The 14,065-nt window shown below is 39.1% G+C and overlaps 1 protein-coding gene across 4 annotated transcripts in view; it reads right to left on the minus strand.

Moving 5' to 3' along the window:
- ITSN1 (intersectin 1) overlaps window positions 1–14,065 on the minus strand; it is a 139,587-nt gene that overhangs the window by 12,235 nt on the left and 113,287 nt on the right. For 3 of the 4 annotated variants that reach the window (XM_062001429.1, XM_062001421.1, XM_062001413.1), the window contains 6 exons: window positions 12,669–12,860; window positions 4,136–4,257; window positions 3,259–3,365; window positions 1,699–1,882; window positions 1,160–1,258; window positions 77–244 (listed from right to left, as the gene is read on the minus strand). In XM_062001429.1, the coding sequence (XP_061857413.1) occupies window positions 77–244; window positions 1,160–1,258; window positions 1,699–1,882; window positions 3,259–3,365; window positions 4,136–4,257; window positions 12,669–12,860 (872 nt within the window). Of the gene's footprint in view, window positions 1–76; window positions 245–1,159; window positions 1,259–1,698; window positions 1,883–3,258; window positions 3,366–4,135; window positions 4,258–9,658; window positions 12,350–12,668; window positions 12,861–14,065 lie in introns of those variants that run through there. The other variant, XM_062001437.1, reaches the window with a different exon arrangement.

Consider the following 14,065-nt stretch of genomic DNA (forward strand, 5'->3'; position numbering starts at 1 on the left):
AGTGAGCCATGGTTCCTTCCCGACCGGTGCAGAAGTGCGCCCACGTTTGCGCTACTCGAGATAGCACCTGGTTTACCTCCGAGAGGCCTTCGCACTGAACGTGAGCCTGGATCCACTCCAGCCTATCCGAATTCTCCTTCTCCCGCACGCCTTCGTTTACTTGAGAACACAACTCTTCTGCTTTCTCAAGAGCATGCTTCAAGTGACTGTGGTCAGGGTGGTTTTCAGGAGTGTTTTCTATTATCTACAGATAAACAAAACGTGTGAGCCTTTTCGGTTATCTGCAGTTAAAACGTAACCATATTGTCAGCCCTACACTTCTGTTTTATTTACTTGTTTTCATCAGAACCTGACAAGACGTTCCAAATTTCTTTTCCTCCTTGATGAACATGAAAAACGGGAAACTAACTCACACTCTGCTTGTGAGCAGCTTGAAATGAACGCCCACCCGCAGAGCCTTTGCATCCCTACGCTGCTCACTCTTCTGATGCAAGTATGCACATTCCACCCACATACAGAAATATATCCATGGCTGTTTAAGGAATCTCTTAAATGCCAACATCCAATTTATCACTCTTCCTTGTGAAAACCTTGGGACAAGTTGAATAGTGCTACTCAGGATGGTAAGCATTAGGCAACAAATGGAAGTTAGGAAAGAGTCGTAAGTTATCGAGCAACATAAACTGCACAGTAAGGTAACTTGCAACAGTTTGGCATTTTCAGGCTTGCACGCTGAATGTCACTTACCAGGCTATGGGGAGGGAATGACACTGTAAGGAAAGGCAAAGATGAGCTTAAGATTGACCTGTTACTACTGTTAACTGAACTTTAAAGACTTCATTCAGGGTTTATTGCCTTGTGGTTCTTTGTGTGCAAGTTCCACCTCTGTTTCTAGCGGAAATACTGAGTCATTTCACTGAAGCCAAATGAGCTTAGGCTGGACTTGATGATCTTAAAGGTCTCTTCCACCTGAAACAATTCTATGACTCTATGAGTTGCCCCATTTTCTCTAGTGTGATCAAATAGAAAGTCTACCCCATGTTCCCTAGCACATCAGATATCTAACAGTCACAACGCTTGACATAAACAGTGACATTACCCAGTGACTAAGCTATAAGCAAAGCAGCATCAAAACCATGATCTTTGCAAAAGAACGTACATTTTTAATTATTAGTGGGTATCTTGTTACCCGTTGCATAGGCTTTAGTAGAAAACTTGATAGTGGCATTCCTTTACAGCGAGGATCCATTGCTAACCTCTGAAACATTAGAGAAGCAAAACGTTGTTAGTTAGATTGTTTAAAACCCTGTAAAATGAGCTCCTCCAAGAAATGAAAAGGTAAGGCAACAAATGAACAATGTGCTTCAGCTAAATCTGTTCTTAGATCACAATGTAGAACTACTTGTATTTGCAAAATATTCTTTGCCTGCCCTGCCTGTGTAAGAGCAGGGCCTCTTCTCACTGCCCCAGCATTTGACAGCAAGACCATTATTAAAGAGAGTATTTTACAGCTCTACAGTTGTCTGACAAGATGGATTCCTTCAATTAAAAAATGGATTCCTTCAAGGAATGCTTAAGTCTGAAGACTTCATTCTAGCCCAACAGAGAGCACTATTTGAGACCATGGTTTGCAAATCAGCAAAATGATGAGTTAAATTTACAGTATACAAAATTCATGGTGATTGCTTCTTCTCTTACTTTAACAAACTCCTTGAACTCAGGGACTTCATCTGTCTTCTGCTGGATGAGTGCTGCCCCATTGAGCTGGCAGCTACAGAACCGAATGTAAGGCTGCATGTGTGGCAGCTGAGCTGTCAGGATGTCACCAATCATTTTCACTGGCATCTTCTCTCCAGACATCTTCTTACGCACACGTAAAGCCCTAAACACGAAAAGGTCATGTGTGTTTTATAAATAGACCACGAAAGAAGGATTCCTCATTTATCAAATAAATGGTTCGATTCTTATTCATTATTGAAACAAAGAGACCCCTGAATAATAAATAGATCAGCCACAAGATTTATTGCATATTTTAAGAATACAACAATCAAGACCACACCCTCAGCCAACATTCTTCCCTCTTGTGGTAACCCAACTGTTACTTGACATTAACTTAATGCAGTGCCAGATCTGATACCATATAAAAAGGAATGTAATTTCCTTTTCTATTAGTTTAGAAAGAGAGGAACAGATGTGCTCGTGAACGAAGGAGAAAAACCTTGTCACTACTTTAAGAACAAAGTTACTTCTATTCTTGGCCTGGTTTCCCAAGGAAAGGAGGTTTATTGTCAGTGAGCTGCCAGCATTTGTCCTATCGCTGACGTAACTTTTCAACTTGTGGGCCATTTTCAATAACATTTTATTAAAACATGAGGTATCTCAAAGTTGTAAAATCCTTTTAAGTTTAACAAAAAATAGCATCTCAGTAGGGAAAAAAGGGACTTTATTACTCCTGTCACTTAGGAAGCTTCAGGTTCAACTCAACCTTCACTCAGTTTCCCTGCCAACAACCAGATAAGCAACCTGTGTCCATGTGCTTCCAAATCAGCCACAGCATCTACTGTGTTTTGCTGAACCAGTAGGGACGAGTGAGAACGATGTAAATAGGAAGGAATTAGATCCATCAGAGGCCACCAAGAATGGAGAAATAAGAGTACTTGCACTGCACAGAGATTCACAGTAGAGAGTTGGGGTTGCAGTAACTGGAGATGGTGGAAGATAGGTGCAGTACAAGGGAGATAAATCCATAGGAAACCAGGCTTTGTTAGTGCAACTTCTCATTCAGACATTGTAAGCCTACAATAACTAAAGGAATGCACCAACTAACTCAGAATAAGAGAAGCAGAGGTTGTTGTATCTCGTTTTGCATTAACAGGTAATAGGACTGGAACTGGATATGGGGTGTGACGGAGGTAAAAGTCTATGACAAGACTGCAGGTAGTCTTGGCAGGCACTGCTCTTCAGAAGAGGTTGATCTTGCCTTCTGGAGTCTATGTACACTAAAAGCAAAGTGCAAATAACTTACTCAGCAAAGAATTGCTGGATTTTTCTCAACAACAGCAGTAAGTCATCGCAAACATCGTTAATATTTTTCTTTTTCCAACAAGGAAAAGCACATGTCCCTTTTGGTAACTACTTGCATAAGTGGCAAATATTTTAATGCAGCTAGAAAAAGCAGCAGGAGTGTGGGGGGGAATCATAGAGGAAAGGCTCATGATTTTGTTATTGCCAAGTATGGCTGAAAAAATCCACACTTACTTCAGTAGTTTAATATTGCACATAATCAGCTCCTTCCAGTTGACAAAAATCATAGCAACTTCTTTTTCTGTTAGCAGCTCAGATTCCATTAGTGGTTTCTGGAAGATCTATAGATTCAGAAAATTAAGCAATTTAGAAAATATGTGGAAAGTATAATCATTGTGACTAAGACTGATGATGCTCATTTTCTTAGCCTGGAGGTGAGAAAACTTTACATCAGAGTACCACTTGACAAACAGACTTCACTGTGCCCTAGAGATGCATAGTGTTCCTTTATTATAAGTTTGTGAGTGGCATATGGCTATAAAAGACACTCTAAATTTGTGTTGTTGATGTTGATTGCCACCTGGATAATCTGTTTGTAACTGGGGAATTTTAGTCAAAGGCCTCCTGCAAAATATCACAGGATTACTTTGATAAGGCCTTTTTTAATGGAAATTCTAGATTATCTCATAATGTCTTATATCTTTCCCTCTTTTTCAAACAAGGGCTTTCACTAACACTCAAAGAAAATCACAGTAAGTGATACCTGAGTGCCACTGTAAATGTGAAAAAATGTGCTTCATGCTTTAAGAACTTACATGTGACAAAAACATGTTCAAAATTGGGAGTAAAAAGGGTTAACTACAATGTTACTTTAAACATCACCTTTTTGGTGATGGGCTTAACTTTAGTTGCACCCACATCCATACACACGTGTATATATATACATTGAGATACATATATACATACCCCCTCTATAGATATATATGAAAATTTAATACAGATCATCCCTAGGAAGTCAAACATGGCAGCAATAAAAAATGAGTTTGCAGAGTGAATTTATTGATTCACTTTAAATAAAGATGAGTGATCAAAACCTGCTGTGCCATCTTACCTCTGTGACCAACTGCAGATCATTTACATAGTTCTCCTCCGTGACAATGAGCTCGTGGATGTATCCCTGCCTTTTTCTTTCAGTAGGCGTCAGCATATCCAGAAGATGCAAGTCTGCACACCCTGAAAAACACAAAAGGATCCTAGATTTTACTTATGATCATTTGCAAATTGATTCAGATCTGTAGGAGTTCAAGTAATGCTTAACAAATGGTAACTACTGCCCTTTCAGTTCACTTAATCATTATTCACATGTAATGGCATGACACTAACAATGCTTCATACCTTAGTGACTCAAACTGTTGCATTTAACACCTTTAACAAAAAAAAAAAAAATCCAAATCAAATCAAACCCAAAGAAATCAAATAAGGCCATTTTTAAGTGCTAACTTTTCTCCACGGTTGTCTGACAGCCAGCCAACTGAGATAGCTCTTCTCAACTTCAACAAATGGTCTACTTCTGAACACGAAATATTTGTGAAATTAGCCTGCTTCATTCTGAGCAGAATATGCAAGAGACACTTTTCTGATATGGGATTTTCATCATGAGGTGCACAAGTACAAAGATGTTTCTTGTCTTTGTATTGAAAAACACCAAAAAGAACTGGGTTCCTTTCAGGTGGAAATGTTAGGCCATAGGGCTCTAGCTAGTTTTTCATGGATGTCAAAGTACCATGCAAATAACTTTTATAAACATCTAAATTCCAGTTGCACCTGTAATAATATAATTCACAAAGTCAAGTAACAAAAAGAGGCTCCTGCTAAGCGGCTGGAAAGTGCCCTTGATATCAGACGTTTCCAATGACAGATGGGAAAGCTCTGCCATGGGTAAATTACAGGACCATACTTCAATGTAGAATTGGGTAATGTTTCTAACCTAAAGCACACAGAGAGTCCCTCACACATACAGCCATTCAGGTACCTAAAATCAGGCAGTGACAGCTGTCATTTCAGTTATTGACTGCCATATTCTTTCACATTTTCTCCTCTGCTCTTGAGAAAGTAGGGTGTTGGATCCTATTTGGAGGTTGACAAATTTCAACACTTAGCTACAATTTTCTAAACTCCGAAAGAATGGGTTAATTACAATAGCTGCCTTGGTATGTTCACAGTACTGTAGATACACAAATTTCTGTCCTTTAATTGAATAACCAGTATGACCCTGAGCAGGGGCATTTGCACACACTCAGGAGACTGGTTACTCTGGCCTTAGGGAAACAACATACAGCTTAACTGGAAATCTGTGCTTTGACCTCCTACCACTATAAGACCTGTAGGATTAAGAGATTCTAGAAACGTAAAAAATAACTTAAAATATCATTCTAATAAGTTAACGTGTTGCTCCTTTTCATTACAAAGTCGGCCCTGAAAATATGGGTCTTACAAGCTCACAAGTGAGCTTGAAAGCAATGTGCAAGAGATGCTGTATCTTCCTAAGTAAGGCTCCGCTGTGGAACTCACTCATCTACATACACAGGCACAACTTCTGACTTTTTATAATTCAGGATGATATTCTAAACAATCTAACTGCCAGATTTCTGTAAACTGTAAACCTCATGCTGGCCAAGATCATAGTAGACAAGAAACTGTTCTATTATAGGGAACCAGAAGCAGTAAATAATAATCACAGAATCATAGAACAATAGGGGTTGGAAGGGACCTTTAGAGATCATCTAGTCCACCCCCCCCTGCAGAAGCAGGTTCACCTAGATCAGGTCGCATAGGAACATGTCCAGGCGGGTATTGAAGACCTCCAAGGAAGGAGACTCCACAACCCCCCTGGGCAGCCTGTTCCACTGCTCCCTCACCCTCACGGTGAAATAATGTCAAGAGTCTTCCTCCAAAACCTTAAGCAGGGGAGAACAGCACACCATTATAACATTCCTTCACTCAGACAAACTACAGTATTTCACTGTTCAGTCTTTTTTATCAACTAGCTTCAGATGCAACCATCAATTTCCTGTAAATATCTTGTGGGATGGGCCGGCCCTCCAGTGAAAGACTACCTCAAGCTTTTGCTGAGGGTGATACAAAGTCTGGTGATCAAACTCATCTGTCTATGTCAACCTTCTGAGATGCAAAATCCTTTTTTTCCCCAACAATATTAGCATGTTTAGAAATTCTCAGCTGGACTAGTATGCCCATTTATTGTTAGACTAGTTTTCTCCTCTGAGAGGGATGGAAGTAGGATCTCGAAACAAGTCTGTAAAGTTCCACTTGCAAAATATTAAGCATTACTTTGTTTTTGCCAAGACCAGTCACCACCAACACACTTGCCTCCTCCTGTTCGCACCAGTCAGCTATTATCAGGGGGAGGGATTGCCACTGCCAATCCACACAGGCCAAGCAACAGACTCAAGGATCTTTCTTAATAATTTTGATTTCCCTTTTAAAAAAAAATCTGGAACATGCCCAAGCATAGCTCTCAACAACAGACGTTTGTAATACACTGCCACCACCTTCATTTTGCAATAGCAATATCTTTCTGAGGTGTTTCAGGTTAATACCTTATTTTCTATGAACAACAAAAGAGGTTTAGTATTCAGTCGAGAGAAGAAGGGAAAGACAATAGGTGAGATATTTGGGATGGAAACCTACTGAATCCTTTCAGAAAAAAAAACCCAGAACATGTCTATCTACCACTCCCTTCCCAGAATCTGCTTGGGGAGAATAAAATCCTACATGTGAGGGCATGGATGCTTCTAAAAAATAAAGACTGGCAGAGGCAACCAACTCCTGGTCTGGTTTATGTCATGTTAAGTAACTTCACATCTCACCTCCAAATTATGACCCAGGACCTTTCTCGAGCCCCTGACCACTTACTGTACAGTAACAGCAAGTCATTCAAGAGCATCATCCATGGATCCAAACAGAAGGAAGTGCGTGGTTAAATTTTATATTGTCTTCCACAAAAATAAAGATGCTGTACAGGTACTTTACTTGGAATCAGAAATGTGGTACTAAGGTGTAGTATTCTAAAAGTTCAAACCTTTTAACAAGCAACATTTTTCTTTTCTCAGTCAGACCTCCAGCCATCATCTTTCCAGGATTCATGTCAAAAAAACACTGAAGTGAAGGAATCAGACCAGATTGACAGCAACACTCATGGGTACCCAGAATTACTCCAACATACAAAAGAATTCAGCAGAGAAATATGCACTTGGCAGAGATAAGTGTGAGGGAAAAAACCTCACGAATCTGCTTTCAGCCGTCTAGGCCATTAGAAAACCTTTATCTGTGACACTGATTTGAGTCCAGCTCAGACCAGCACTTTGTTAGTGCTGGCACCAGCTCACAGCATGTCCCGGCATGGGACCAGTTCTCTGTGGGTGAAAGGTGCTGCCTGGACAGATCAAACGCAGAAGTCGGCAACTGAACAGCAGATAAGGCACACAGTGTCCTTCCTGCTGCTAGGGCCAGGTGCTGCTGAGGGGTCTGGCTCAACAAATGGAGGGAGGGCATGAAGAAACAAATGAGAAACTTGTGCTAGAGAATGGAGCCAAATCCTGTTATCAAGCAGCAGCACTACAAGGCCACTGGGAACCCAAAATCTCCTAAAAACTCTACGTCCGCTTGCTGTAGGACATCCTTCTACTTTTAGACACTAATAGCTACCTTTTCCACGAAATGCTTAATTAAAACTATTCCACAAGATTAAACTTGTTCTGAAATCTGACTTTATATTCTGTGTTGCTCCACAGCATTTTATACAAGTTACAGAAGCAAAATTACAGATTTGATCCAAACTCATTTCCAGCTCTATGCAGACATTTACAACCTGATTTTTTTTTGCTGAAGAGGAGCGCTACAGAGCTGCTTCCTGGAGTTTGTTATTGGTTTGTTGTGGTTTTTTTTAAAAAGAAGTTTCCAAATTAAAATGTATGGAAAGGGGAGGGGAACAAAACAGCTATGAAACTTGTTGTAACAAGCTACAGGAATTTGTTGCATGCATGAGAATTATGTTACATAGACTACTAATATTACTAAGTAACATCAGACATAGTTAACTCTCATAATGTCTCCTCACATGGACAATAACCCAAAATGAATCTTTATTCATGTTAAAGTACTCCTTTGCAAGCTATCAAATGACAAGTACAAAAGCCCATAGCGTCTATATGCAGGAAATTAAGTCTTATTCATGAAAACAATTTACGTTTCTAACTCAACCCAGGACAACCTTCTGAAAGCATTCTTTCTGGATCTGGAATCAAAAGGTCACTGTCACACTCCCTATTTAGCTAAGCAGCAGCTTGTTATGCAGTTGTCTGTGTGCATGCACTTAGCCTGTAATTCAATTGATTAAATAATATTTGAGATATGTTGTTCCTGGATTTACTGAAGCTGTCGAAACAAAAGTTAAAAATAAGCCATTTATTGTAATCAGAGGAGGACTGCATACAAGGAGCTATTTACCAGGAAGTTAAATAGCTAGATTCAATAATCTCAAAGAACTACAAAGAACTGCTTTAAAACCAGAGAACAAAACAAGAACATGCAGTTATTTTGCTGTTATTTTTCAGGAAGGTTATGGTAATAGGTCATTTTAAAATGTGTTCAGTGTACTCATGGGGACTAAAAGAGATGCCACTGAAGCTTCAAAAGAATTAAGATTTAAATAAATTGCTTCTGAATAGAAAGCAAAACATTCTTGATGAACCCACATTTCAGACTCTGAGTTGTCTCGGGCAGATTTAAAGTATACAAATTAATATTAACAAATACCCTGAAAGAACATTCATGGTAATTCCTCCTCAGCTGCTGAATACAGAGGAAATTCTTCTCAAAGTTAAACTGAAAAAAGGGGAAAAAAAAACCCACCACCACTTAGAGTGGTCTCTAAGTCCAGTCTCCTCTACATCTCTCAAGTGACAGCTCCTGTGCAAAGGGAAAAGCTACTTGGCACATGAAAATTGATGTAAAGAATGTATTCAATTGAGTAGGCATCGGGAAGACTGTGTTTTCTCTTCATGTTAACTTAAAATACAAATAGAATTGAAAACCATCTAAACGGTTTCTTATTTTTGTTCATGTAAGATTCATTTCAGCCTTGACTGGGATTAGTGTTGGCTTTGCAGCCATGAATTCAAGTACTGAAGAAAACAAAGTGTGGGCACATCTCCATCAGAGGCAAGTGGCCTTACGGAAATAAGTTTGTTTGCTGCAGCCTGGATCTGAGGCTTTGGGAGTGGAGTGTGTGCCGTAGCAGGTTAAATATCTTTTCTGATGAAGCAAGAAAGAGGAGAGAAGGTCAAAACTGGATTGAGACACAATCCTGGTAAAACTATTCTTTTTGATTGGAAAGTATCCATTTTCTTTTTTAAAGAATCACTTTCATACTCCCCTTCCCATAAATATATATATATAAAATCCAGACAAGTAAGTAAGAGTAAGTACAAAATCTTCCCTAGTGCTACTCAAGTGAAATCACTGATTATGAGGAAGATTGAACACTATCATGCCAAGCTATAGTAGTATACATAAGAACTTTAATAACTGAGTAAATAAACAAAATAGGTATTTCAACAGCATAGGTTGGTATAAGCCACATGGTTTGAATATTTTCAGTCTAGGACATTTTAAATGTGTTCTGAAGTTTCTGTGAGTTAACCATTCTCAACAATAGACTGATTGATAAAGCTGTTGCTCTGTTGAGTAGTATATAGTATTCTTCTGTCTGAGGAGTCCTGGCATGACAGACACCAGTATGTGTGTGTGTCTACAGAAGGACACTTCAGGCTCTTCATTTCAGCAGCAAATGGATCCCAGGAACTTTTAGGGCACCGTCATTTTGAAAATCTCTTACGAAACATCATCCTTAGCATTTGTAAGAAGCATGTTACAAAACGTGTAGCCTGCATATTACTGTAATAGCTTCATTTTTCTTCTCACTTGAAGTAATGGTGGGAGTAAAAAAGCAGCATCTGAGTCCCCTGTATCCAAAGTACTGCCAACACTTCAATTTATAGAGGAAGTATGTTTCTGGCCTGAAGTCATACAAAAACCAAAACGTCCCTTAGGACAAACGCTTTTAGTCAAGCTCATTATGGGAAAATGGAGATATTATTTCATTAAAATGACATTATAATGCACAAAAAATTGAAATAGTGGTGTAAAAATCTGGGTACATCATCCTCAGTGAGCAAAACCATGGGCACTGCGAATTACAAGCACCACGTTCTGTTCCATTTCTGTCACATGAGGCAGCACAGCAAGTGGCCGTGATGGAGAAGAAAAATTGGGGTTCTTTTAATGGCAGGGCGGTGAAGGAAAAATCTGTGCATGTTAGACAATATCCTATAAAACAAAGAAAAATCTGTGCAACTGTGCATGTTTTAAGACTAGAGCTTCTGGAATAAAACACAGAGCCTAGGTCGATGTAAACCCACGGTAAACCAACAAAGAATACTCATCTACAGTGTCAGAAATATCAACTGACTTGTAACATGTAGTAACCATTGGATGGAGAAAGAAAGGTGCAAAAGGTTGCAGATAATCATGATCAATCTGAGCAATTACATAGAAATAATATTTAAAGAAACAAGACAAGTGTAATCCTGAAATTAAACAGGTGAGCTTCGGGCTGTTCCGTTGGCAAATTCATTACACGCATTAATGCCACTTGGTGAATTCTGTGTGTACACAGGAACAAAACAACAAACACGTCTTAGTCTATCTTTTATATGAAGAATTTAATTATCTATACATGTAACTAATTTTAAAGGCTGTATTACAGTTGTTAAAGCTGCAGGTTTTCATATATTTATATAATTTACATTCATGTTGATGAAATACTGAAGTGCAATTGAGTAAGGAGCTTCACTTGTTCTTTGCACCGCATGATGGGTCAGAAGGAGAGAGATGGGGTAGGATTAGAAACGCTGCAACACTGCCAGCATGAAATTTAGAAATAAATGAAATACATAACGCAGAACATAACTAAATGGTAAAGTAATTAGTAGAACGGCTATATTGTGCTTGAGGCATTGGGGAGTGAGGGTTTCTGCACTGAGAGCACCAGGCATTTCATCAAGAGCTTGTAACTAATGCTGGAAAGACAAACATGGCTTAGCTACACCACAACTACTACATAAACTTGACTGTAATCTCCACTTAATATTAATTTGTATAAATTCCACAGTCTAGTTTAAAAAAATGTAAACATTGGAAATTAATTGCAGGGAGATATTTCTATACATTCTTTCTTGTCAGGAAAATGACTTGTTCAAAATATGCTGTTCCATAGTTGTAAGAAAGTAAAATTGAGAAACCAAACTTCACGTAATCAAGATGAAATTAAAGAAGTTAACTCTCAAATCCCACATGAATGTAGCATTCTATTGATTTCTGATACGAAAATGCAAAAAAACAAAACATGTGAGACAAATATAAACCAAGATGTTTTCTAACTGTACGCAGCTACAAGTAATGTGCAAAATAAAATTAACATAACTGAGATAACAACATTATGCAAGGTCACTATCTCTTGCATTGGAAGGAAGTTAATTTCTTCTCTCCACAATGTGTTACACACTCAACAAGGAACACCTGATACATACAGTACAATAACTACAACAAAATATCTGTAATTGGGCACATTTAATGTTCCTTAAACTGATTTAACTCCTTCTGTTCTTTTGTAATTAAAAAAAAAAAGGAAAAAAGACATATTGACAACAACGGACAAGTGAACAATAAAAAAGAAAGATACATAAAGTCTCAAATTCATGGTCATTTGGAACAATTTCAATAGCACATGCAGCATTCCTTGATAGTGGGTCTTTTTGCACAAACCAAATTACAATGAAGAAGTTCAATTTATACTTTTCCTTTAAAAGGCTAAAATACATATTTAAAAATAATTTTAAAACTACTGAAAGCACCTATGCAAAGGTGGAAAAATTAGTTTGGTAACTCTGAAAGCCACAAAAGGACCCACTATCCTCTGATTTTTTTGTGTTTTTTTTGTTTCACTTTAATTTTGCGTCTATATCTGTAGGTAATTAAACTCAAACATTGCGATTACATGCAACTAATGTAAAATGAGGTAAACTGCTCTGCAGTGTGTTCTTCTACTCAGAAGGCAGTAGATGATCATGCTGGAAGCCACATGATCAAGGCTGCATCTCCCATCATCCCTCTGGGCAGTGATATGGGATAGTGGGTCTCTTTGAGGACTTTCAAGCCTGAGTGGGGGATGGACAACATATGATTCCTAGAAAAAGGAGGAAAACAACACATAAGCAAAACAAAACAATGAGCAAATTCAAGCTAGGAAAATGAGTCAGGCATGTAAACAGCATGGTGCAAAAATGGTAAGGGGTAACATGCTACAAAGGGGATGGGAACTAAAAATAAAACAAACATAAAATTGGGTTTGCATTACAGAAGGTCTTCAAAGAGACTTTGACAAGAGCAGCAGTGGTGAAGCTTTGAGTTCTGCAAATCACAGCAGAATCACAGCAATGCTGCATGTTTCATCTTAAAAGTACTACACGAATAATCATAGCATGGCAGCAGACAGGGTCACTTACATTGCTGGCTTGGGTCCATGTCTGTTGTCAGCTTCACATAGTTGGATGGAAAGAGACCCACTTGTCCATTCACCTCCCCTTTCCACCAGTCTGGGTCTTCCTTGTTAAGGACGTTTATAAGCTGGCCTTTATTGAACGCTAGCTCATCGTCATTCTGTGCAGTGTAGTCATACATGCCAATTACCTGGCACACTGTAAGATAAAGGAAGAGGTCTATTGCACTGGTAATGTTTCAGCAAAACAGAAGCTATGGATAAACCAACTATGAACACTGCGGAGGTCACAGTATAGTTCCAAGAGGCTATGCTGGCCTGAACCAATCCTGCACCTCCTCTTTCTTGTGTCCCTGTGCTTAGCTGAACCCTCCACAAATTGGCCTCAAGTGACTACAAAAAAGAGTATCCTAGCAGCATTGCTCTCTCAGTCAGCTTACTAAGGGGTCAGGATCACACTAGACCACAGCACTGCAAAGTGAGAACACTGTCAAGAAATGTATTCAAGATACTTTTGTTTGGAAGCGGTCAACAGTAGGAGAAGATTGGAAACATTTTGAATTTTAGCAAAAAGTCAAATGATTCTAGGATATTAGCTTTCTACTGACACTTTTCTTTTGCTTTGTATAGAGTTTTTTTTCCTCCACAAAAGCATGAAATTTGTTGTACATTTTTAAAAACTGCATTTTGCGTCCTCCCCAACCTATTCTGCAATGTATCCTTTCCACTAGAACTGGTCAATGGATAGAAACGTCTGGGGAACACTTTAATTTCCACTACCTGAAGCCTGAAAAAAGGTACTCTTTTCTAATTTATCACAGACTTGCTTAACACAGCTCTATAATTAAAGAGAAAGCCAGTGGTGATATCCTTACAGTGAGGTGTTAGGAACACAAAGATCTTGGAAAAGATGGGAAAAATTAAAAGCATCCTGGGCCATTTAGGCTGCCCTCTTGGCACAATGGGACTGACTCCAGCAGCCTACTTTCTATTTCCTCACTGTGAAACTCATCAAATCTGACAGGTTCTCAGAAAGCAATCATTTCTGTTTGTCATAGTTTCTACAAAAAAGGAAAAAAGAACCCTGATTCCTTCCCCTCCCGGTGGAACGGGGAGGGGGTTGGAGAGAAGGGAAAAGAGCCTGCGTATGTTGAAATAAGAACAGTTCAATAGAACAAAGTTCAAAACACGTTTAGAAGGAACGGTGATAACAACAAATTAGGGGATGATGCAAAAAAGACTTGGTGTGTGATGCAGTTGCTCACCACCCAGGACCCAACGGCTCTGGACTGGCAGCTGAAAAGCACCACCCTGGCAGAGCTCCTTCCAGCCAGCTCCCCACCTATACACTGGGCATGAGGGCAGGATGGGACTGAATACCTGCTGGCCAGCCTGGGTCAGCTG

The sequence above is a fragment of the Colius striatus genome, chromosome 1, assembly GCF_028858725.1.
Source record: "Colius striatus isolate bColStr4 chromosome 1, bColStr4.1.hap1, whole genome shotgun sequence".
Taxonomy (NCBI): Eukaryota; Metazoa; Chordata; class Aves; order Coliiformes; family Coliidae; genus Colius; species Colius striatus.